Source organism: Silene latifolia, chromosome X (genome assembly GCF_048544455.1).
Source record: "Silene latifolia isolate original U9 population chromosome X, ASM4854445v1, whole genome shotgun sequence".
Lineage (NCBI taxonomy): Eukaryota > Viridiplantae > Streptophyta > Magnoliopsida > Caryophyllales > Caryophyllaceae > Silene > Silene latifolia.
In genome coordinates, this window is record NC_133537.1 from 263,103,173 (window position 1) to 263,128,518 (window position 25,346).

The 25,346-nt window shown below is 40.0% G+C and overlaps 2 protein-coding genes and 1 long non-coding RNA gene across 3 annotated transcripts; 1 reads left to right on the forward strand and 2 right to left on the reverse strand.

Annotated features, from left to right (window-relative positions):
* Window positions 1-789: 789 nt before the first annotated feature.
* LOC141620033 (uncharacterized) lies at window positions 790-5,898 on the reverse strand. Its single transcript, XM_074437010.1, has 4 exons — window positions 5,097-5,898; window positions 1,757-2,190; window positions 1,077-1,457; window positions 790-957 (listed from the first exon to the last, which is right to left on the reverse strand). The coding sequence occupies exons 1-4, from the start codon at window positions 5,896-5,898 to the stop codon at window positions 790-792; spliced, it is 1,785 nt and encodes a 594-aa protein (XP_074293111.1).
* A 1,134-nt stretch (window positions 5,899-7,032) lies between these two features.
* LOC141623947 (uncharacterized) lies at window positions 7,033-8,921 on the reverse strand. The gene is made up of 2 exons (XR_012533742.1): window positions 8,113-8,921; window positions 7,033-7,527 (listed from the first exon to the last, which is right to left on the reverse strand). It is a non-coding gene; the product is annotated as an uncharacterized LOC141623947 (long non-coding RNA).
* Window positions 8,922-9,208: 287 nt separating this feature from the next.
* Window positions 9,209-21,252, forward strand: LOC141620034 (protein FAR1-RELATED SEQUENCE 5-like). The gene is made up of 5 exons (XM_074437011.1): window positions 9,209-9,305; window positions 10,145-11,079; window positions 11,425-11,776; window positions 11,936-12,502; window positions 21,170-21,252. The coding sequence occupies exons 1-5, from the start codon at window positions 9,209-9,211 to the stop codon at window positions 21,250-21,252; spliced, it is 2,034 nt and encodes a 677-aa protein (XP_074293112.1).
* Window positions 21,253-25,346: the final 4,094 nt, after the last annotated feature.

The following is a 25,346-nucleotide window of genomic DNA, read 5'->3' on the forward strand; positions in this document are numbered from 1 at the left end:
CATCCTACACGACTGTATTTCGGACTTTTCTAGGATTTTGTGCCATCGCAGCTATAGTGAACCGACCGTCTTAGCATTTCTTTTATCATTGTTTGCATCTTTCATTACTTTTATTGCTTATTTAGTTTATGTTATTTTTAGGCTTAATTCATATCAACACCCCCCTCAAACTGTTACCCTTAGACTAAAATTAAAAGCAATTATGATCTCCCTACCTCCCTGCGGATCGACCTTGCTTACCGCTAACTTCTGTTAGTAGTAAATAGGTTTATAAATTTTATTTTTGATACTCACATCGACAGGTATCAACCGTCACCCCACCCTTTTTCGGTACACATTGAGTGGGACTTACCCATTGAGAATCGCTAATGGGATAGATGATTCCCATTTGGAGTAATTTGATGATCTCTTCTTTCACTACTTCCATCATTGGTGGGTTCAATCTCCTTTGGGGTTGCCTAACCGGCTTTGCTTCTCCCTCAAACCGGATCTTGTGCATGCATACGCTTGGGCTTATCCCCTTAAGATCCGCAATGCTCCACCCAAAAGCTTCCTTGTATTTTTGCAATACATCCACCAATCTCTTCTCTTGGTCACCCTCAAGTTGGTTTGAGATTATGAGGGGTAGGGTGTTGTTTTTCCCGAGAAAAAATTACTTCAAGTGGCCGGGAAGTGGTTTTAGATTGGGTGTGGGTGATTTTATAACGGAGGGGAGTGGTCTTTCAAGGGAGGCCTTTAGGGGAAGGAATTTGGCTTGGTAGTCATAAGGAGAAGATGAAAAACAAGATTTTATGGGGCTGGAAACTGCGCAGGCTGCGCTGGTGAGCTGCGCAGGCTGCGTCCTATGGTTGCGCAGGCTGCGCTCTGGCTCGGCAATTTCTCCTCAATTTCTTTCATTTCTTCTTCCTCCTTAAATTCTTCTAATGGTTCTTCCTTCTCCAATTCTTCTATACTTTCCTGCACATCAGAGACAACAAAAACCGCAAACCTTCCTTCTCGACATTGTTAGTAAGGGCCACTTCAAGTGGGTCCCTATGACTCAATTGGTAGACTCGATTTGCCAATGGTTCAATTACATCAAGAAAGTAGCAAAAGCTCAAATCATCGGTTTTTTTCATTGTCTCATACACATTATACTTCAAGATTTTCCCTTCAAATTTCATGGTCAAATTTCCATCATACATGTCAAGCTTTGTTTTAGAGGTTCTCATGAAAGGCCTCTCTAACAAAAGGGGTGTAGCCTTAGAGTCCGGTTCCATGTCTAAAACATAAAAATCGGCCGGAAACATGAACTTGTCAACCTCTACTAGCACATCTTCTACCAGGCCTTTGGGGTGAATCGTAGAACGGTCCGCTAATTGGATCACAATATTGGTCTTAGACAAGGGAGGCAACTTTAAGGTCACATAAACGGAGTAAGGCATAACATTGATAGAGACCCCGAGTCTAGCATAGCACTAGCAAAAACATTGCCTCCAATTGAGCACGGTATAGTTAGCATGCCCGAATCATCACACTTTTTGGGAAGATTTCATTTGAAAATTGCCGAGACATGCCTACTAACCGTAACCCTTTCAATTCCTTTCCTTGGCTTCCGTTTAGGGGTGCAAAGTTCCTTGAGAAACTTTGCATACCTAGGGACGGATTTAATGATAGTAAAAAGAGGGATGTTGACCTCACATTTCCTAAAAGTTTCCTAAAGATCAGAGTCTTTATCAAACTTCTTGGGATTTGTGAGGGCACTAGGAAATGGTACCTCCGGTTCAACATAATCTCTTTCGATCTCCCCAATTTGATCTTTGGTGTTGGTGCTTTCTTTCTTTCCTTTGTCCTTGCTCAAAGGAGTCATCTCTTCTTCCCCATCAGCCTTTGAGGGTGTTCCTTTCTCTTGTTCAACCACAAGCTCTTCTTCAATTTGGTCTTCAATGTTAATGACCCTCTCATGTGACTTTGCCTTTCTCTTCTTCTTTGGAGGGGATTCCAAAGTTCTCCCATTCCTCAATGTCATTGCACTCATATTTTCCTTGGGGGGGAATGTTGTAGATGGAATTGAGTTGGAGTTCCTTTGATTGTTCTTGGCCATTTCTTGTGCAAGTTGGCCAAGTTGTATCTCAAGGTTCTTCACCCTTGCATCACTTAAGACTTTATTCGCATCCATCTTGTCAAACCTCTTGATTGTCTCGGTTTGCCCTTTCATAAGCATCTTAAACATATCTTTAGTGGATAAGTCTTCTTCTCCTTGGGAGGAGGAGCCTCCTCCTTGAAAATTTTTGTGGTTACCTTGGTTACAAAATTGGAAGGATCCTCCTTTCGTTTGTTGAAAATTGTTGTTTCTTTGATAATTTGTGTTTTGACCTTGTGAGTTGAAGTTCCTCAAGTGATTGAATTGGCCATTTTGAAAGCTTCTTGAGGTATCCCCTCCCCAAGAAAGGTTGGGGTTGTCCCTTGACCCAATGTTGTAAGTATTGCCGCTCGGGTCATACTTGTAATACCCTCCCCCCATTGGAGTTCCTAGAGTTATATTGACCATGGATCATGGTGTGGACATGGCCCACCTGCAAGCCCAGCCGATCTGTGGACATACAACGGTCTTTTGAAAGCCACGCTCGGTGGCGTAAAAATGCTTTTGACCGGATCGTTTTAGATCGGTCGGTTTCGTCTCGGTAAGGGTCTCGAAACAATTAGAGATGTTCGGAGTCGCCACCAAGCATTTGTGGGATGCTTGGAACCCGTTCGAATCCACTTTATACTTCGGTCAAACGAAGCACAAAGCAGTGTTTGACATAGGTACTAAAGATAAGAAATCGACCCTCTTTAGCATCCTACTAGAATGACTCTCGTACGCCTTGGATAAGGCCGTCCACTATCCAAAGTTTCTGAATAAAAGGTGAAGGTACGTATTGGTAAGCCCTTTAATCATGCACCCAATCCCGCCCGCGGTAGCGACCTCTACTGATCGATCTTGGTTGGTTGAATGCAAAAGTTGATAAAACGGTTTAAATGCATGAATGCGCATCCAATAATTTAAACCTAGCATGTGAGAGCTTTCTAAGTCGGTTGATTTAATCCAAATATCAAGTATAAGATGTCGAGTTGGATTAATGGTTGATTTGCATGCAAGACGGAAATTAAACATCCATTTACCGTATTAGGTTTATGGTGCATAACGTGATCCATTTGTCTTAATAAAGCATTTTGCAAATATGATTTTTTGAATGAGCAAAAAGTCATCTGATCCGTCCTATATCCGGGCTAACCGGAGTCGGGATCGTCCTAAACTAATGCTGGAAAGGGAACAGGCCCTGTGCCAGGCGGCCATATGACGCGCGAGCATGCCGGCAGTGTAAGGGGGCCTCCCCTGGATTTGGAAATAAGAAAGAAGGGGCATGTTTTAGGCGCGGGTCAACCAACGGTTATATGCCGTGTTCTGACCATTTGGAAAACGTTTATAAAACGTATTGAAAAATGGGTATTTGACCCGATTTGGTTTGAAAGGGTCGTTTAGACCGCATTTGTTGATTTGAGGAACGAGACTCGAATTATCATCATTATTTTGATGATATTCGGTGTCGGGTTCGACTTGACATGAATAGTTTTGAAAATAATTATAAACTAATTGTTTTAAGTTCATTTGAATATAATTAGTCGATACTCATCATCGTATCCGGGTTAAAATTCGGCATGGTATGTGGAACCAAGGATGACTATGTGTTGGTGACTAATATGCTTGTTTTGAAAATATAAAAAAAAATGATGAAAGGCTTTAAAATACCTCCCAAAATGTAAAGAAATAAAATAAAAGGCTTTAAATACCTTTTAAATGTCATTAACCAAATATTATCACCGAAACACGGATTTAACCGTCATGGTATGAGGAACCAAGGGTGAAAAATGCTTTATGGTTAAAAAAAAATAAAATAAAAAGGTTTGAAAATATTTGAAATGGTAAAAACCGATTACAAATATGAAAATGGATTAAAGGGGAAAGACGAGAACAAACACGGTTGAGTTCTGACCTGGGAACCCCATTGAGGCGCGAGCCTATGTGCACAATAAGGGGCTTCTGCCTCAGGCTAAAACTCAGTTTTGGCTCGTTTATCCCATGTTTTGGATCGTGTTATGTATGTTTTAGCATGTTATAGTCATACAACAAATGAAGACATGATAAAGAAAGAATTTTTACACCCTCATACTTACATGTTTGGTTATGGCGAGAAACCAACGTAAGTGTAACAACTTGTTTGGTCGAAAAAAACTCGGTTTAAAACCGTTTTGGTAAATAAAAAGAGTGTTTTATTAAGATTAGTGACGGTGTAGTGGTCGAAGTGGTCGGTCAAGTGATTTAATGCACGATGACGGTACCAAACAATGTGTAAGGCTTGTATTTACGATCGGTAGGTCGTAAATACGCGTCAAATTATGACTTAAGAAGTCGAGTCGAGAATTTTAAGGGTGAAAAGAGGGAGCGGACACTCGCGTAAGTTCTTAAATGGGGGCATTTGAGGGGTATTTATAGGAAAATGAGTGGTTGTGTGAGTTTTGAGCGACGTGGCCACCTGGGCTGCTCAAAGAGGCGCGAGCCACGTCGCGGGTCTTTGAGTTGTATTGTCGCTTTCACACAAGTGCAATCATGATTTGTTCTATCCTAGGATTTGTAGTCACATGTTTGGTACTTGACCATTCATGAATCCGGAAAATCTTAGTATAGAAGGCTTTGAATGTTTTGTTTTTGGTGGTTGACTCGGTTTGACTCGTTGTTGGAGTCGGGATTTGAATTTTTGAGTCGGTTTTTGGTCTGGTGTCGGTTTTGACTCTAGTTAGTGTCATTGCGACCCCGTTGTCGTGCATTAAACACTCCAGGTACTTTTGAAAAATTTTGAAATGTTTTATTTTCGAAATCGTTTTAAGTTTTCCGACGTAAAGTTGTACACAAACTGTCGATCAAACGCCGCGATTCCAAAACATGTTATAGTCCGATAATCATCGGGTGTTTGTTGGAGTCTCAGCAGATACTGGGTATCTACACATGGCACTCACATTTTTCTTGCTTATCCCTTGTTTTTCCATGATGGGATAAGTTTCCATTGGGTGTGGACCTTGATAATAGTTGCACTCCAAGTTAGACCCTTGTGCTCCTCCTTGATTGTTTCCCACTAGTTGAGATACCATTCTTGTAAGCTCATCCACGGTTTTCTCAAGTTTGTTGTTGGAAGAGAAAGGTGTCTCAATGGAGTTAATAGTCTTGGATCCCCGGGTTCTTCCATAGTTCCTTGTGCTAGCGGCCAACCTTTCTATTATCTCATTTGCCTCCGCCACGGAGTAGTTGTCAATCCAACCACCCGTAGCGGAATTTACCATGATTTGATATTGTTGGGTAAGACCATCACAAAAGTTGACCAAAAGGTCATCACCACTAAGACCATGGTAGGGACATTGAGCAACCAATTTCTTGAATCTCTCCCAATACTCATATAGGCTCTCACTTGGGTCTTGCTCCGGAGAAGTGAGGGCTTTCTTTGCATGGTTATGTCTTGAGTCGGGGTAGTATTTCTCAAGAAAAGCCGCTTTCATGTCCTTCCAAGTACGGATTGTACCCGGTTGAAGGTAAAACAACCAATCTTTTGCCGAGTCTTGTAGTGAAAATGGGAAGGCTCTCAACTTAAATTGATCCTCTGTGACACCATTGGGAATGGCCCCTTCACACATCATATGAAATTCGGAAAGATGGCGATTTGGGTCATCTCCCGCATGTCCATGGAACTTTGGAATGCTGTGGATGAAGTAGCCTTTTAATTCAAAATTTACATTAGCTCCCATGGGTGGGTAGGCTATGCAAAGAGGTTGAGTGTCATAATTCCTTGCCCGGAGCTCCCTAATAGTTCTAGTATCATTCGCCATTGGAGGGTATTCTACTTCAATGGGGTCTACGGAAAGTGGTTCGAAGTCTTCTTCTTCAACTTGTCCTCCCCTTGGAGGTCGTTGATACCAAGGGTTGGTGAATAACCAAGAATATGCTCCAAATGCGTCTTCTTCAACGGGAGTGAACTCACCACCTTATGGGGAACTACTCATAAACTTTGACACTATACAAAACAAATTAGAACTTCCACTTACCTCTAACAACAAAAAGAAGATAAAAGCAACTAAACATGTATATCACAACTCAAGCTTTTAGCTATGTTGCCCTTCACCGGCAACGGCGCCAAAATTTGATAGAAAATAAAGACTAGGTCGTTAAATGCTAGAATTAATCTATCAAATTAGATATTTATAAACCAAACTTGACTCTACACTATGCAATTAAGAATAGTAGTAAAGGGAAGTAAGGGTCGAACCCAAGAGAAGGGATTAAGACTAAAACTTGAATTGTAAACTATGTGGAAACTAATTAGGATTCTATTAACTAATTAAGACTCTAACCACAATTAAGACTTACTAACTAAGTTTATCAACAAACAATGGTTATGAACAATGGTAAACAAGTGGTGACATAATTGGAGAAAGGCATTTGATTGGAAACAAGCATAACAAAACTAAAGATGCAAACTTTCATAAGAATCAAACCAACAAACACTTGATATGCAAACAACAATAATATGAGAAAGACTTGGTGCAATTCTCTCCTTATGTAACCAACAAAGGTAAAGCTTGATTCTTTTGTAACTCTCTTCTTACTATCTACCCAATAATATCTAATCAAGATGTTAACATACACAAATTAAACCATTCATGTATATTCTTCAAATTTAACCAACAATTCATTAAACCATGAATGAAAATTATGCATGAGCATTAAAAATTGTGCCAAGATAAGAAGTTAGGATCAATTCTCACAAGATTAAACCATACAAATGAGAAAAGACATGAAATTTCCTACTTATTGCATGAATCCTTTAAACCAAATCAACATACAACAAGCTTGCTCCAAACAATTCTAGATAGATTAAACCATTTCTCTAGAATTTGCAATAGTTGAACAAATATCAAGCATGAATGGCCAACCCAAACATAAACTCATTCAACATAAGAAAATAATCACAAGGAAAGAACAATAGATAAATAAGAGAGATTAAAAGAGTCTTACAATACTAAAGTTGAGAACTTTGGATGAATTACACCAAGTAAAGAAGGATTTAGCCTTCTATAATCTTGTTACAACCCACAAAATGAAGAAAGATTACAACTTTGAATGGAAAAGTATTCTTAAATGTTACAAGATTCAAACCACTTAAGAAGCCCAAATGAAGATTAGAAAGCCCCGTAAAACAGAGCTGCGCAGGCTACGCTAAAAATACTCTTGCCTGCGCAATCGGGCGCAGCTGCGCACCTCATTTGCGCAGCCTGCGCCTTGGCCCGCAATTTGGAATTCTAAATTCCAAGATTCTTGACCTCTTCACTTGATCTCAATTCTTCTAATCTTCATTCCTCAATTTTCCCAGCTGGATATTAGGCCACATGTGAGTCGCTTGTGCCATGTCTTGACCATGGAAAGGTTCTCCTCAACCCTCGGGTTTCGTGCATCAAAATCTATTGCAAAACCGAGGTAGAATGGACAAGTTACCACATCATAACCGGTTATCAAATACTAGGATAAGCACACTTAAAGACCCATATTCATGAAGGTGATAAAATCACCCTCTTAGACCGACACAAAACACTACTGTCAGCAAGTGATCTATAATTATAAAAGCAATGACCTTTAAGCTGATCAGTAATCAATTTAATATACTCCGTATATAAAAACTCAAAAGGTATTGAGTAAATCATTAACTAAAAAAAGTACTGATAAGCAAAACACAATGACCTTGATAGTTTAAAATGCGTAGAAAACAAAGAGAGCCAAAAAAATTGTGTGCAAGTCAGATGAAAATTAAGAAGTTTACATCTCCCATAAAAAAAGAAGTCAAAAGGCCACAAGTGGGAAAATGAGGCATATCAATATTGAACACGGGTGAAAACTGAAAAGTAGGCTTTGAAGTACATGTAATCAGTAAAGAATAAACTAAGCTATAATTCTCTAATGAATTTTCATGGCAGGCCGTATTTATTCGCTAAACAAATAGGCTGATTTTTGGGCCTGCTTTCGCAACACTACAAGCAAACAACACACACCATGTCTGCTCGCCGTTGCTCCTCCTCAGAGCACCACCACCGTCATTCGAGCTGACCTCCAACGCGCAGCAGCAGCACCCTTACCAGCCACGATAGTGACTCACCGATTGTTTTCATTCAATCCAACAACAGGAAAACTCTAAAAAGTAGCCAATTACGTAGGTGCAAGTGCCGTCGCCACATTCTTCACCTCTTTAGAAGGATGTTCATGTATAAATTCTCACTACAACAGATCTCGACCATGATGATGAAGACGCCATTGATCATAATCTCATGTTTGCTAATTCGACTCGTCATGATGATCCTCGTCATCCTCTTCCTCCACCTATTTTCGATAATCTCGCTAATAGTATAGATTCTCTACTTGTTTGATCGATTTAATTGCTCTTCTTCATCTTGATTCATCGTACGATTTAGTGACTTTGTTGAATCGAAAAAATTCAAGAAAAAGAGTCAATGTTTTGATTTTTTTTTTGTTTATTGATGTACGAAATTGCTGTTCTGATCTTGATCAATCAAGAAATCAGAGAAGAGATAAGATGTTTTGATTTTTTTTAATGTTTAGTTAAAGAGGCAGTGGGAGGGGATGGGGTTTATAAAGTGCACAAATTCTCCCTTGTGACGGAGATACCCGTCGTAAACTTGCGACGGGTCAATTACATACTAGATTAATCGCGGGTCGGGAGACATGAGACGGACAACTCACTGTTCGTCATTTATTGCATGCTGTACGTGTGTGTACTTGCCATGACACTTATTGTCAATTATTTGCAATAAGTCGTATTTGCCTTTAATGCCAAATTTTTGTCATAAATGCCATCTCTCTCATTAATACTACTCTCCTTCTTCCTTCTCCTGCGTCTTCTTCTTCACTGCCAAATTGTGAGCCTCCCCATTCAAATGACAAAAATGTTCAACATTCTTAAAAAACTCCAAAAAAACAAATACCATTAAAATCTTTCTTGTGTTCTAAATTATATATGCGTCTTCAAGTCAATTGTCGAAATTTACATTCTAAATATCTCAAAAAAATTTCGATCAAATCAATTGTTAAAATTTACATTCTTAATATCTCAAAAAAATTCCGATCAAAATAATGGCTGACGAAAATGGAGCCTTAATTGACGTTACTATGGTGGACGAAGATGATGATTATGTCATAACTCAAGGAGGGTTGACGGATAATAGTAAAGGTATGTATAATTAGGACTCATTTTTTTAAATTACAACAGAATGTTCACATTTATTTCACAAAGGTGTTCAGGTTTGTGGCAAATGTCAACTGTCAACTAGAATAAGACATATAATGTAAAATGTAGTTGTTGTGTTGTATTTTATTCATGTCTATACTTTTTCTTATGATGTGATCCACTTAACTAGATTATGGCAGTTCATATAAATGCACATGTTGGTATTCAGAAAGGTCTATACTTTTAGTTCAAATGTTACCCTGTCAACTATAGTAAGACAGATATTGGAACTTGCAATTGTTGTTTAGTATTGTATCGATGTTTATATTTTCTTGGCAAATGTCACCCCCAACTAGACTACACATCGAGTTTTTGCAATTGTTGTTTAATCTTTGTAATGATGTCTATACCTTTTGGGCAAATGTCACCCTGTCAATTAGACTATCTCAGTTGTCAAAGTACTGTATTGATGTCGATACCTTTTGGGCAAATGTCACCCTGTCAATTTGACTATCTCAGTTTGAAATTGTTGTTTAGTATTGTATTGATGTCTATACCTTATGGGCAAATGTCACCCTGTCAATTAGACTATCTCAGTTGGCACTTGTTGTTTAGCATTGTACTGATGTCTATACCTTTTGGGCAAATGTCACCCTGTCAATTTGACTATCTCATTTTGAACTGACTATCTCATTTTAATATAGTTAATTTCTGTTTATATTTTTTGGGCAAATGTCGCCCTTTGGACTTCACTATCTAAATTCATTTAAATGCACTTGTTCTTTTGTATTTGATCAGTGGCCATACTTATTTATCTAATGTAACCGCGTCAATTTCATTAGGTACTGACTTTTCCAAGTCACTATCTGGGAGGACAGCAGATAAATGGGAAGAGATCTACGAGATGTATCGGAAACACTCACAGGCTGTTAGTTTCAGCATTAGGAAAGCCACTTCTCGTAGAGCAAACGGGCCTGGCACACTTGAAATCGAGAGATACTTTGTATGCTCATGTGAAGGAAAACATGGGAATGGTTTACCTCAAATTGCTCTTAACCAATCTAGGAATGCCGCAATCACGCGGTGCGAATGCAGAGCTGGCCTAAGATCGCAGTTAAACGAAGATGGGCAGTGGGAAGTATTGCAACATATCACAGATCACAACCATGCATTGACCCCCACGCAATGGCAGCAACATCACCGATCTGAAAGGCGAATAAGTGATGCAGAGGCAGAGACTATTAGGGCTCTGACAGAAGCGTTAGTCCGCCCATCTGTACAATACAAGGTGGCGACTGTTGCAGCGGGAGGTGAAGCATTTGTGGGACACACAAAGAGGGATCACATAAACTTTGTTCACAGGCTGAAGAGTAAAGCGATTGAGGGCGGTGACGCAGCTACACTTGTTAATCTTTTAACGAAAAGACAAGCGGAAGACCCTGGTTTCTTCTTCCGTGTGCAATTCAATGAAGAAGGGAGGCTATGTCACCTATTCTGGTGTGACTCAATGATGAGGGAGGATTATCGATTGTATCATGATGTACTTATCTTTGACACAACGTACCGCACCAATAGGTACAATCTTATATGCGGCGCCTTTGTCGGTATAAACAACCACTGGTCCAATGTGATGTTTGGTTGTGCTTTTCTATCGGACGAGAAAGAAGAATCATTTCAATGGTTGTTCAACGTGTTTAATGAAGCTATGGGTGATGATCTCCGTCCTGTCTCCATCTTCACCAACCAAGACAAAGCAATGACAAACGCTCTTGAATCGGTAATTTCTGTTTCAATTATTAATTTTCGCACCTTATCCAACAATCCTTTAATATGTGACCATTGATGCTATGTTATGTCAGTACTCAGTAATAATTCTAATTTCAACAATTACGATAAATGTGGTCACAATTTGGTCAGTATTATATCACCATGTCAACTGAGTTTAATAGATATTTGACATGTCCACATAATCCCAATATGTCATGACATGTATTACCAATTAAATGTTGACACAAAGTTTAGACAGGTGACCATATTTAGGACTAATGTTTACACTAATATCAATTCCACAGATATAAACATCTACACTCGAGATGGTAACACTATTTTTTATGTTGAACAGGTGTACCCACAAAGTAGACACAGGCTATGTCAATGGCATATCCAACAAAATGCCATCTCTCACTTTGGAACTTTAAAGCATGATAGGCCATTCCAGAATATGTTCAACCAATGCCTCAATGGTTGCTTTAGTGAAACTGAATTTGAAGCGACTTGGCGAACTATGACGACAGAGTATGGCCTCGATAACCACCCATGGTTCAACCGACTATACAGCCTACGAACCAAATGGTGCACTGCGTTCAATAACATGTACTTTTCAGCGGATATTCTATCGTCACAAAGGAGCGAGAGCACAAACCATGCAATGGGTTTTCAAGCTTCAAAAACCACTTCAGTTACCGAGTTCTTTGGTATATACGAAACAACTGTCCGGAGATAGAGAGAAGAGGAAGAGCTCAAAGAATTCAACTGTATTAGAGCGACCCCGACCTCCGTGTTCCCCCTTGTGGACCTATTGCAACACGCGTCACAGATTTACACTCTACATCTGTTTCGTGTTTTCGAAAAAGAGTTTGGTCTTGCCATGGGTACCCGTGCATCTATTGTTCAATCCGAGGACTCTACCCTATTGTACAGGGTCCACACTGGCGGCAATGAGGGATCATCCCATCACGTGACCTATGATTGCGGGAACCACCTAACTGACTGCACTTGTAGGAAGTATCAAGTGATGGGTGTTCTATGCAGTCACATTATTAGGGTCCTCCACATGCACTCTGTCCAGGAAATCCCGTTTGCATATATTCGAAGGCGGTGGACGAAGTTCGCGAAGACTGAGGTGTGGAACCGTTTACTCCCGGCAGACATGCGCCGAAGCGCTGCAAATGAGGCCGTCAATTGGCGACGGTCAATGTTTACAAATGTCAACAATCTGATAACAAAGAGCCAGGACGTTAAAGAGGCTAGGGCAATTGTCGAGAACTTCTATGGTACAGCCAACGCTGAAGTGACCGCTCTACTTCAAAGCATTGCTACGGACGCGGACAATAACACCCAACCATCTGAAGACCGTGCTGTTTTAGACCCCGTTCGATGTACGATGAAAGGGAGGAGCCAAAGGAAGAAAAGGGCCCTCGGTAAGTGTAACACTACGGATTTTCTTTGGCGACTACTCGACCGAGTAGAGCCTACTCGGCCGAGTAGTGCTGTTGTTGTGAATTGTTTTGGTTCTGCCGATGAATACTCGGCCGAGTATAGTGAATACTCGACCGAGTAGCGGATACTCGGCCGAGTATAACTTTACTCGACCGAGTATTCGGTCTGGCGAGTGTTATTTTGACGGTTTGATTAGGGAATGTTTAAGATTTATTTTATATCCCGCGTCAGTTTTCAAAACATCATTTCAACTTCATCAGTTTCTACGTTACCCTAATTACACCCTAATCATTCCCTAATCTTTCCCTTAATCATTCCGTAGCATCGTCGTGTGGGTGATCTTCGTGACTCTTGCGTATAAGTTCTCGTTGCACTGTTGGTAAGTCCTATCTTTATGATTATTTGTACTCTTTGGGGTTACTATACATATATGGAAATGGGATTTTGGGAATTGTGCAATGTGTAATTGTGTTACATGATTATTGTATAGGAGAAGACTTCGTAGAGGAGCCTTTTTTATTGTCCGTGTTGCATACTACTGTTGGTTGCTAAGGTAGGGTTTCCTACTCGGTTTCTTTTATTATTGTAAGACATGTTGTTATGATTATTGCTATCTGTTGATCATCGGAGTATGGAGATTGTTGTAACGATGTTGGTGTAAGGGTGTTGAGATGGCTGTGTTGTATTGTGATTGTGATTGTGGTGGAGTCACTTGCGGGAGTGGCTTCACACCTTAGTTCGCCCTCCGTGGAACCCGCCACGGGAGGGGATGTGCACATTAAGGGACAGGGATTATTGTCGCTCGTTGAGGAGCTGGACTAGGTGGAATCGGCTGCGGTCACCCACTGGCGGCGAGGATTATCTGTTGCGATGGGTAATCTGGCAGGGCTACACACTTCAGTGTGTAGTCGGTTACTGTGTGTGAATGGAGGATTGGGGATTGGCGATGATCAGTTGATTTCCCCGTTGGTTTGTCTTAATTGTTTGTGTAATACTGACCCCGTGTTGTTTGTGGAATCTGCGGTGATCCATTCGGGAATGGTGAGCAAGCTTGACAGGTATTGCTAGTGTGAGCTTGGGGACTGTCTTGGGAGAAGTGCCATCACGAGTCATAGCATCACCGTCTGAGTCTTAGTTGGATTTCTTTTATTATCAGATTTTGAAGTTGTATTTTGTTAAAACAGTATTTGAGTTTGGTTGATGTAAACTTTACATTTTTACAGTACTTTAATAAATGTGCTCAGTTCGGACGCCTTTTGATATGTACTAACCTCGGGCAACCGAGATGGTAACACACTTTCATGGTAGGGTGGTCCTGGTAAGGCACCTTGGTATGAGGGGGTGTTACAAAGTGGTATCAGAGCCGAAGATTCCGGCACCTAAACAAATGAATATAATGAACCTAGGGAGTCTAAGTAAAATGAACCCGGGGAGAGTTGTTTGGAGCTACCGCAAAGACTCGGGAGACGTCCCGGAGTCGCAAATTGGCCCTCACTAACTCGAGCCGGTAACATGGGAAGTGTGATGAGAGCTAGGTTTTGTATGTGCATGTATGTGATGATGCATGTTGGTAAAAGTTGATAGTTGAAAGTATGTGTGTTGAAGTTCCTAAATGTTGTGATGGGAGGAATGGTGGATGTGACGGGTTGTGAATGTTGGTCATGTTGGATTTAGCATATATATGAATTGAATGCTGATATGATTCTAATGAGGCATTAAAGTTTTTGATATATGAATTGCATGCTGATGTGATTATAACATGGCATTTAAACTCGTAATATTATGCGTTTGCTGCGGGGAATAGTGAGCATGATAGGGGAACTTTATACTGTATACCCGTCTATTTTGTAACTCAGTAGAAGGGCAGGTAATTTACTCGGAGTAGGGAGCACTCGGCCGAGTAACCAAGAGCTCGACCGAGTATTGACTTACGGTGAGTAGCGTAGCTCATGTTTGTGACAACTCGACCGAGTAAGAGGTATACTCGACCGAGTAGTGGCTACTCGGCCGAGTGTTGTTTTACTCGACCGAGTGTTGTTTTGAGTTTTGAAGTTCGTCGGAGTCGAAATACTCGACCGAGTATCTAGGATACTCGACCGAGTAGTCGTTACTCGACCGAGTATGTTTGTATACTCTCGCCGAGTGTTCTTTTTGGCGGAGGTTACTACGTTTTGAGTGGTAGGCTTTTGTGTTTACGTTTCCGTGTTTCTTGTCGAGTTCAAAGATGCCGCCCAAAAGAACTCCCGCGCAGATCTAAGCTTCAGAGATGACTCTTGATGAGGTTGCTCGCATGATTGAGCAACAAGAGGCTCTCCTTGAAGCTCTCAAAAATGTGGGAAAAGGGAACGAGAAGTCGATGGATGCAACACGCCTTAGCATCAACATTGCTCGTTTCCACCCTCCCATATGACGGGGTAGGTGAACCAAAGCTACTCGAGAAGTGGCACCGTGAGATTGAAGCTCTCATGGAAATGGTTAAGTGCCCCGAGGACATGATTGTTGAGCAGGTAGTGTACTACCTAAGAGGTGAAGCTGCAGTTTGGTGGCAAAATGTCAAGGAAGATGCTAGAGCTTACTACCAGGCGGAAGGAGCTATTCCTTGGTCCGGGGTTGAAGAGTGCTATGAGAGAGCATTTGTGCCGGAGCATATCCGACACAAGATGAGATCCGACTTTGATTCCTTCACCATGACCGAGGAGATGACGATCCACGATTACTATCATCGGTTTTGGAGCTATCTCGTTATGTTGAAGATATGCGGCTAGGACAGAGAGGTTTGGCTCTCCGTTTTGAGAGGGGTTTATCTGCTAAGATCGTGAGTCGTATGCCGGCCGGGGTTGCACGACCTCAAGGAAGTGTACTTGAGAGCGGGTTAAGCCGAGAGAATGGTAGATCTCTCAAGAGAGATCGATGAGAGGACTGGGCTGCGAGAAAAGAGGAAGGCCGATGGCGGAAACAACGATCGACCAACCAACAAGAAAGGGAATTTCAACCATGCTAAGGCTTTTTCTGGTGGAGTTGGTTTCTCGGGAGGATCTCGTGGTTGGGGAAAGAATGGGGTCGAGCGTGAGTGACAACACCAACCTTACTTGCTTCAACCGTGGTGGGATAGGCCACAAAAGACGGGAATGCACGAGCTACAAGCCCGCAATGGTTCGAGCTCGGTCGGGAATTTTTCTCGGGGCCGACTCGTAGTTTTGCTAGTAACCGACCGGGAGGTTCATGGGGCAACAGAGGTGGACAGGGCAACCAGGGCGGTTACAACCGCGGTGGTGGTGGATCTTATCAGCGCAAGAACAATAGCGTCACTCAGGATTCGGCAGCCAAGCCGAGTACCTCCAATGCTTCGATTCGGGGGTGGAGGATTTAAAAAAACAGGTGGAAAGCTCTTCATGATGGACAAGCAGGAAGCACAAGATGATGCTCATGTAGTTACCGGTACCTTTCTTGTTCATAATGTCTTGTCCTTTGTTTTGTTTGATTAGGGCTACACATTCTTTTGTGTCCAAGAGTCATGTCATCGTGTCTATGGGTTTGGGAAAGTTTGAGGTTGTTAAAGATGATGTATTCATACCTTCAGGGGAGTCTGTGTCGTGTCTCAAGCTGTATAAGGGAGTGTCTATGGTAGTTGGAGGGGTAGATTTACCAGTAGACCTGTTAGAGTTTCCTATGGATGGGTTCGAAGTGATTGTCGGGATGGATTGGCTGGGTAAGTATGATGCCAGGATAGATTGTCGGCAAAAGAGGGTGTCCTTAAAGGGTCCCAAGGGTGTTAGAGTGTCCTATAGAGGGTTTGTGGTAAAGCCTAAGTGTAGGTTCATAGCTGTGATGACTTTAAAGTCATGTTTGAGGAAGAAGTGTCCCTTGATTCTTTGTCATGTGAGAGATCACCGAGTAGAGCCACCGACAACTTCTGAGATATCTGTGGTGAGAGAGTTTGAAGATGTTTTTCCTGAGGAAATACCGAGTTGCCTCCCAAGAGGGATGTTGATTTCAGCGTGGAGCTTAAGCCGGGAACGGGTCCTATATCTAACGCACCTTACCGTATGGCACCTAAGGAGTTGGCAGAGTTGAAAAAGCAGATACATGAGTTGCTAGGCAAGGATTACATCAGGCCTAGTGTGTCACCGTGGGGAGCTCCAGTTCTTTTTGTAAAGAAGAAAGATGGAAGTATGTGATTGTGCATTGATTACAGAGAGCTCAATCGTGTCACAGTGAAGAACAAGTATCCGTTGCTGAGGATTGATGACTTATTTGATCACCATCTTTGGAGCAGTGTGTTCTCCAAGATTGATCCGAGGTCGGGGTATCACCGGTGAGGATAGCAGATGAGGATATTCCTAAGACAAATGCGTTCCGATCTCGATATGGTCATTATGAGTATGTAGTGATGCCTTTTGGGTTGACCAATGCGCCCACAGCCTTTTATGGATTTGATGAATCGGATCTTCGCACCGTTTTTGGATAGGTTTGTGGTTGTTTTCATCGACGATATCTTAGTCTATTCTAAGACTAAGGAAGAGCATGCGGAGCACTTGAGGATAGTTCTGCAGACCTTAAGGGATAATCAGCTTTATGCCAAGCTATCCAAGTGTGAGTTCTGGTTAGAGGAAGTGGCTTTTCTGGGCCATGTAATATCTAAGAAGGGGGTAGCCGTGGATCCTAGTAAGATTGAGGCCGTTACCAAGTGGGAATCGCCGAAGAATGTTGCTGAGATTCGAAGTTTCTTAGGCCTTGCCGTCTACTACAGAAGATTTGTGAAAGATTTCTCTACCATAGCGCGGCCTATGACATCCTTGATGAGAAAGGAAGTCAGATTTGTTTGGGATGAGAGTTGTGAGACGGCGTTTCAGACCCTAAAGGAACGCTTGACCACAGCTCCTATCCTAGCCTTGCCAGAGGGTTGTGAGAACTTTGAGGTATATACCGACGCTTCAAAGAATGGTCTTGGTTGTGTTTTGATGCAGGGAGGGAAAGTCATAGCCTATGCTTCGAGACAGCTGAAGCAATATGAGGAGAATTACCCTACTCAGGATCTGGAGCTGGGTGCAGTTGTGTTCCCTCTTAAGATATGGAGACACTACCTTTATGGGGCAACTTTTAAGGTGTTCTCTGATTATAAGAGTCTAAAGTATATCTACACTCAGAAGGAGCTTAATATGCGACAGAGACGGTGAATGGAGCTGATTGGAGATTATAATTTGGAGATCATCTATCACGAGGGTAAGGCTAATGTTGTTGCCGATGCATTGAGTAGGAAGAGCGTTCATTCGCTATGTACAGCTATGTCCTTGCTGAAGTTGAGGGATGAGATGTCTAGTTTGGGGATCTTTATGATTCGAGAGGGGGACACCATCGGGGATTTAACGGTCGAGCCAGAGTTGTATGAGAACATCAAAAGTAAACAAGAGCTTGATCCTAAGATTCAGGAGTGGAAGTCAAAAGTAGAGAGTGGAACGGCTTCCAGGTTTTCTATCCATCTAGATGGGAGTGTTCGTTTTGATGGGAGATGGTGTGTTTCTGAGGATGCAGAGTTGCGGAGAGTGATCTTGACGGAGGCTCATTGCACTCCCTATTCAGTTCACCCAGGTGGTGACAAGCTTTATAGAGACCTTAAGAAGACTTTTTGGTGGCCAAACATGAAGAGAGATGTAGCTGAGTTTGTAGCCAGATGTTTGACCTGTCAAAAGGTCAAGGGTGAACAAAGGAGACCACAAGGTAAGATCCAGTCGTTGGATGTACCAGAGTGGAAGTGGGAGTCGATCTCCATGGACTTCATTGTGGGGTTACCTAGGTCACAACAAGGTAACAACATGATTTGGGTGATTGTTGATAGGTTAACCAAGTCAGCCCATTTCGTTCCCATGAAGGATACTTGGTCTAAGATGCAGCTGGCAATGGGTTACAGGAGGCATGTGGTTCGGCTACATGGTATACCTAAGGATATCGTTTCTGATCGTGATGCAAGGTTCATATCCAAGTTTTGGCAAGAGCTGCAAGAGTTGATGGGTACGACTTTAAAGATGAGTACAGCCTTTCATCCGGCAACCGACGGTCAGACAGAGCGGACCATCAAGACCTTTGAAGACATGCTGAGGGCATATGTTATGGACTTTGGGGGCAGTTGGGAAGACAGGCTTGATCTGATCGAGTTTTCATACAATAACAGTTATCATACAAGCATTGGGATGGCACCTTTTGAAGCTTTGTATGGCCGGAAATGCCGAAATCCAGTTTGTTGGGATGATAGTTCTGAGACGGTGGTTTTAGGGCCACAGCTGGTTCAAGATATGGTTGAGCAAATCCAGTTGATTCGGCAAAAGATGAGAGCAGCTCAAGATCGTCAGAAGAGCTACGCCGACTTGCACCGCAAGGACATTGAGTTTATGGTAGGTGACAAGGTTCTTTTAAAAGTATCACCTATGCGAGGTGTTATGAGGTTTGGGAAAAAGGGTAAGCTAAGCCAAAAGTTTAGGTTTGGAAACTAGAGTTTGTGCAACCCTTCAACACACAACTTAGTATATCATCCAAACATAAGAACGAATCCTTAATTCTCCCCAAGAATCTTAATGGATGTTCTTTAAGGCTTTCAAATGACTTTCATTCGAATTAACTTGTTATTGACTTATCATGCTCCAAACATATGATTCATCACGACATGTGCATATAATGGCATACATGATCGTTCTAATGGCGAAAACATTAGAAATTGATTTCATGTAATCAACAACTTATTAGGTTCAGTGAATGACTAAGACTCTATCATAGTAATTCCACTTTCATCAAAAATGAATAACCTACTCAACCTTGTTGATATTAACTAGGTAAAGAATCTCATCAATATAAGATACTTATCTAAGTGTCAATCTAAAATTCCCTATGTCATAATAGATTTGGAAGTTTTAGAATGCATAATGTCTTCTTTCATTGAGAATTGAAAACCAAAACACTCCTTTGTCGATGGAAGTGTTAGCATGTCACCCTCAATGAGTAATATGACATCAATATGGAAGACAATTTCTCCCACTGAATTTATGTCTAAACATGGCAATTTTGACTCCCACTCAAATCCATGCATACACATGGTTTCTCGACAACTCGAGTAAAACCATTTTCTTATCACATGATTGAAAAGATCATTGCTATCTTAAGTGTTAATTAAAACCTTGTGCTTATGTCGCACACACACCCCTTTCTAAATACCTATTTAGAAATTGGTTTTAACATCTAACTTGATCATACACACTATGAGGTGTAGCAATGATATTATGGATCTTAGCATAGTTACATGTTAACTTAGCTTTGTAGACATCTTTTATGTCTGTCTATGCAACTCTAAACAAATTTATCCTTTTGCACATATTTCACTTTGGTTCATACGGCTCTTATGTAAAATAGAATTGAAATTACTTGATACAACCACTTCATAATCTTATTATATGAAGAACAATTTCTTTTGGTCTCCTCACTAGTCTGAAGATTTACCTAATAAAGCTTTCTTTTGGTCTCCTCACATGACATGAGTTTCACTTAAGAGTGCTTTTTTTTTTGTCTCCTCACTAGTTCCTAACCAGTCGTATGTTTGTTGCTAATTTTCTCCCACTCTATCTTTTGAAAAATACATCTATTTTTCTCGAAAGATAGCCTTATAAGCAACAAACAATTTCAGACTTTTATTGTGAAGGAAGAAATATCGCATATGATCACCTTAATTGATGACCCTTCCGTAAAGACATTGTAATTAATCTTCAAAATAGATTAATCCTTATAAGGTAAAGGATTGGACTCATATCCATGTCTGATACAATTTTAGGGTCTTAAGTCCTCCCATAACTTGTATGGAGTCTTATAAGTGATCACAAGTTATAGTTATAAGTGGTCAAGCCAATTGGTTTATTAAATTCCCCATTTTGAGTTCAAATGACTCTAATTTGACTTTACAATCATCCTATCTTATATCAAATAAGATGTGATATTAATTCATAAAGGCATAAGTGAGAATCTAACTCATGGCTTATGAACTAATTACAATGATCTAATCGTTGTAATTCTTTTATGATTAATTTAAGTCAACATAATTTATGTTTTGATATAAAAGGTGTATAATAACAAGTTTTAGAACGAAATATTTCCATAAACCGAGTGACTTGGGTTGAAAACCAAGTCGCCAAAATTCAAATACAACTACTTGTCCTTGAAAATCAAAGGAAATAAACTAATTTCCATGTCCAACTAGGAAATTAAAAGAGTTCTAAAACAACAAATTCAAAATACAACAATAAAAGGAAGACTATCAAAATAAAGGGCGAGCTTCCATAGGTCTTCTACTCTAGCTTCCCTCGAAGAGCCTCCTTAGGCTTGCTTGTCTTTGCCTTTGTCTTTGCTCGGATGCCCTGAAAAACAAATTAAAAAGGGTAAGAATCACAATTTTTATCCAAATACCAAAGTTGAGATTGAAATCAAAACATAAATGATAGGGAGAAATATATTTACCTATTGGAACAATCTTTCCAGCTTTGATATCACCAAGATACTTCGGGCAATTCCTCTTCCAATGTCCTATACCAGTACAATAATGGCATTTGTCCTTGGAAGTAGCACCCTTTTTAGAAGAGCTTTTCTCAATCGCTTTTCCTTTTCCCTTGTAGGGAGTGGGTTTCTTCCCCTTGATAGCACTCCTCTTAAACTTCCCTTTGCTCTTATTGTTAATTGCGAACACATCCTTGGTTGAGCTAACATTTAGACCGATATCTCTCTCGGCTTGCACAAGCAATTTATGCAATTCATGGAGAGAAGTCTTCATATTTTGCATATTGTAGTTTACCCTAAACTGTACATATGCTTTGACTTTGTTCAAGGAATGTAGAACTCGGTCTATAACGAGTTGTTCGGGAATGTCAACCCCTTGGATCTTAAGAGTCTCAACAAGCTCAATCAACTTAAGCACATGAAGGCTTACCTTTTGGCCCTCTTTGATGTTGATCTCGAAAAATGCGGAGGTCGCCTCATAGTGGATGATCCTTGGAGCTTGAGAAAACATGGTCACAAGCTTGGTGTAGATCTCATGGGCCGTGCTCATCTTGATAGCACTCCTTTGGAGATCGCATTCCATAGAGAAAATCAAGACGTTCTTGATTGCGGCCGACTCTTTTAGGTAGGCCTCACAGGCTTCCCTTACGGCGGAGGTTGACCCAGTAGTAGGTGTAGTGGGAGCGGCATCGGTAAGGTAACGAAGCTTGTCGTCACCTTCCGCGGCCAAATGGAGTTGCGCGTCCCAATCGGCGAAGTTAGAACCATTCTTTTCAAGTCTACATCGATCCATAAAGGATCGGAGCCAAGAAGCATTGGGGAGTGGTGGAGCGTTTGCGCTAGTTGATGCGGATGAAATTGGAGTTGACATTGCAAACTAATCAAATTGACTTACAAAATATAAAATGAAGGAATTATTAACATTTATCGTTTTAATAAAACTTGTAATATTTTAAACAAGTCTTAGCATTTACATAGTAACCTTTACCCAACTATGATAAATGATTCCGAGACCCAAAATTCATATTAACCTGGATGTGAGCCAACGGGCCCTCAACACCTTTACTAATATAACTTGGTCGGTTAACCCTCTTAACCGATTCTACAATTAGAACTCTCGGTCGATGAATTTACGTTAAGTTTATCTCTAGCCCGAACCTATTGCGGCTACGGTCGCAAATACTTTCGTTGAGATCAACCAAATTTTCGAAGTGTAATAACTATTTATTACCCCACTTACCCAACGTCAATTGAAGCACCCCGAAAAATCGTATTGTAGCCCTTATGAAATTGAGATTCATGAGCTCCTACTATTTGGTAAGGTTAAGTCTCAATCTTTTTAAAAGTAAAGGTCTTGTCAATTTATTATCTATCAATTTTAAGTGAGCTAAAAGTCGAATTATCGATAATTATAATTGACACGGTCGAAGACTCGATATGATATGCATGTGTTGTTATGGCGATTTGGCAATGCATGCAACATATTAAAAGAAATGCAAAGCAAATAATAATAAAATTCCTAGTATGGCCTTCCTAAAATAGAAAATCAAATAATCTACTAAAAATCGAAAACCAATTCCTTTGGTCCCTTAAATCTTCAAGTGGCACGCCTCCCAAGAACACCGTCTTCGTCGGAACGCCTTTCTGAATGGCACCGTCTTGAAGGAACTCCGGGATTACAAATAATAATATAATACATAACTATTCCTATTATACATTTGTAATATGAAAAACTAGTAAAAATAAAAGTGATACGAGATCACATTAAATTACAACTGAATCACTATCCCCTTACATTACGGGTAATATCGATTTAAAAACTAAGGCCATACTAAGATAAATTACATAATTCAAAATTACATAAATAAAATATGGCATTCAACAATGAAATATGCAGCATTATAATATGTATCTAACATGCCAAATTATGTGTCAAATCGCCCTATTTAACTTATATCGATCATATAACCCGGTTTTATGGAAATTCACGATTTTTAACTTATTAAAATCGTAAAGTAATACTAAAATCTAATTTTAGTCCAAGTTAATTATCCTAACTCTCTTAGGGCTTAAAAATTAGTCATCACTCAATTTTTGACGATAATTCAACTTGATATAATATTTATGCTCATTTTGACCCTAAAATCATAACCTTTTATGAATTAAATCCAAATTAAATTACAATAATTTTAAATTTTGAATTTTAAATTTTTGAACATTCTGGAATATATCCATGATACTCATAATTTCAAAAATAATGGTTAAAATTTTCGAATTTATTTCGAGAAAATGTAGTTGCGGTTTATCGGTTTTATCAAATAAAACATCTAAAGTATACAAAAATTAATTTAATCAATTTTACAACTTTAGATCTGATAAGTGGGATATAAATTCAACCTAAAATAATTTTCTCATACCATGTAATTTGTTTTAGCTATTTATGCTAAAATAGTCACTATTTATGTCATTTTTACACTAAAAATTCATAAATCATGCAAAATGAATCAAGTTCATCTTAAATTTTACACACAGTGAGTAAAATATGCATGTGACAACATATTAAAATTTTATGGTCTGTTTCGAAGTTTAACTATTTTTAACCATTTTACCTCCTTTTAATCCATTTTTATCTCATAAAAATCATAAATCATGCAAAATAAATCAAATTTATACGACAATTTACATACAATAATTAAAATATGCATGTGAGGTCATATAAAAATTTCAAGGTCGGAAACTATGTCTAACTATTTTTAGCATTTTAAATATCATTTTAGTCATTAAAATGTAATAAAATAACTAAAAATCATTAAAATGAACAATAAAATACCATAAATCATCAAAATGACCTAAATATATTTTAGGACCAGAATATATAACATGCAATATGATTTCGTGAATCTATCTAATAAATCACAATTTTTTAGTTTTAATTAAGTTACTAATAACTCGAAAAAACTATAAATCGATTATGCATGCAATATCCTATGCTCTGATACCAATTGTTAGGTTCATATACCTATTATTAGACTTTTATAATGGTGAACGAATTAACATTTTAATATGAGTTCTTAAGATCTAGTGCATGCATAACTAAAGTAGAGATAAAAGAAGAAAACAATGGTTCTTACATTGTTATTGGTTCGAAATTTAAGGCACAAACAAGGACACCTTCCTTATTTGTTCTTGAACTTAAAATATGGATGATCCTCCAACCTCAAGTGTAGAGATACTCCTTAAAAATGCACCCAAGACCTTCCCTTAAAACTAATATATTAATAAATTAGATTAATATACCAGTGACCCTTAAAATGATTCTAATAATAATTGTATTACTACACTAATAATATTATCGGTTTTTTCCCATGGTACCCTCGAACTTTGGCAGATTACACATGGTACCCCTCCTTTTAACTTTCTACATATGGTACCCCTATATTTACGCTTTTCTTTCCCAGAATGCCCCTAGCCAAACTTCCGTCATCACTCCGTTAGTTTTTTTTACTAATGACCCCTTTTTTTGGTTATTTAACACACTAATAATACATAATTCCTTAATTTATACAATTAACTAATTTTAATAACTAAATCCCCAAGCCACCCTTATCATCATCATCTTCAAAATTACCCCAAACATCCTCCTCTTTCACCCACCACTATACCAATCACCATCATAATTTTCATGCCTTCGACGACCACCACGCCGACGCCACCACCCATCCACCACCGCACAACCTTCACCACCGCACAACCCTCTGAATATCGCCACCACTCACGCACCCCATCACCAACTGCGGCCGACATTCCTTATTTAATCCACCGTACGATTTTTCAGATCTGATTTCCTTCTTGATTTCTTCTTCCTCCTTCCTTAAAAGCATCGACTGCTAATTCAACTTTGGTTTCGATGCCGCAATCGAGTCATGGCGACTCGATTTGGGTTCATTTTTGGGCTGCTCATTGTTGTAGACGGGGGTGCGTGGAGCAGGTGATGAATTGAGGTGAATGGTTGAATTGGTCGTTGATGGTGGTCGGGATCTGGAATTAGAAGGAGGTGGATGGTAATTGACGGTAATGGTGATTGATAGTGATGCGGTGGTGGCGAAGTTGTTGATTGCTGGTGCTTGTTGATGGGCACGAGTCTTGGTGGCATGATTTCGAGGCCGCGTTGGATGGAGACGGAAACGGAGGAGCAGCTGGTGGTGGTTGAATGGTAGTGACGATGGTGAAAGTTGGTTGCTTGTTGACTCGATTCCGATGTCCGGTTTTCAGACGAAGAATATGGCAATGGTGTTT

Coding starts and splice junctions, on each gene's coding strand:
- LOC141620033 (XM_074437010.1), bottom strand. CDS start 5,898: ATGGCGAATGATACTAGAACTATTAGGGAGCTCCGGGCAAGGAATTAT. Junction 2,191..5,096: donor GGAGTGCAACTATTATCAAG/GTCCACACCCAA, acceptor TGCTTATGAAAG/GGCAAACCGAGACAATCAAG. Junction 958..1,076: donor GCTTTTGCTACTTTCTTGAT/GTAATTGAACCA, acceptor TCTGATGTGCAG/GAAAGTATAGAAGAATTGGA.
- LOC141620034 (XM_074437011.1), top strand. CDS start 9,209: ATGGCTGACGAAAATGGAGCCTTAATTGACGTTACTATGGTGGACGAA. Junction 9,306..10,144: donor GTTGACGGATAATAGTAAAG/GTATGTATAATT, acceptor CAATTTCATTAG/GTACTGACTTTTCCAAGTCA. Junction 12,503..21,169: donor AAGGAAGAAAAGGGCCCTCG/GTAAGTGTAACA, acceptor TTTCCCTTGTAG/GGAGTGGGTTTCTTCCCCTT.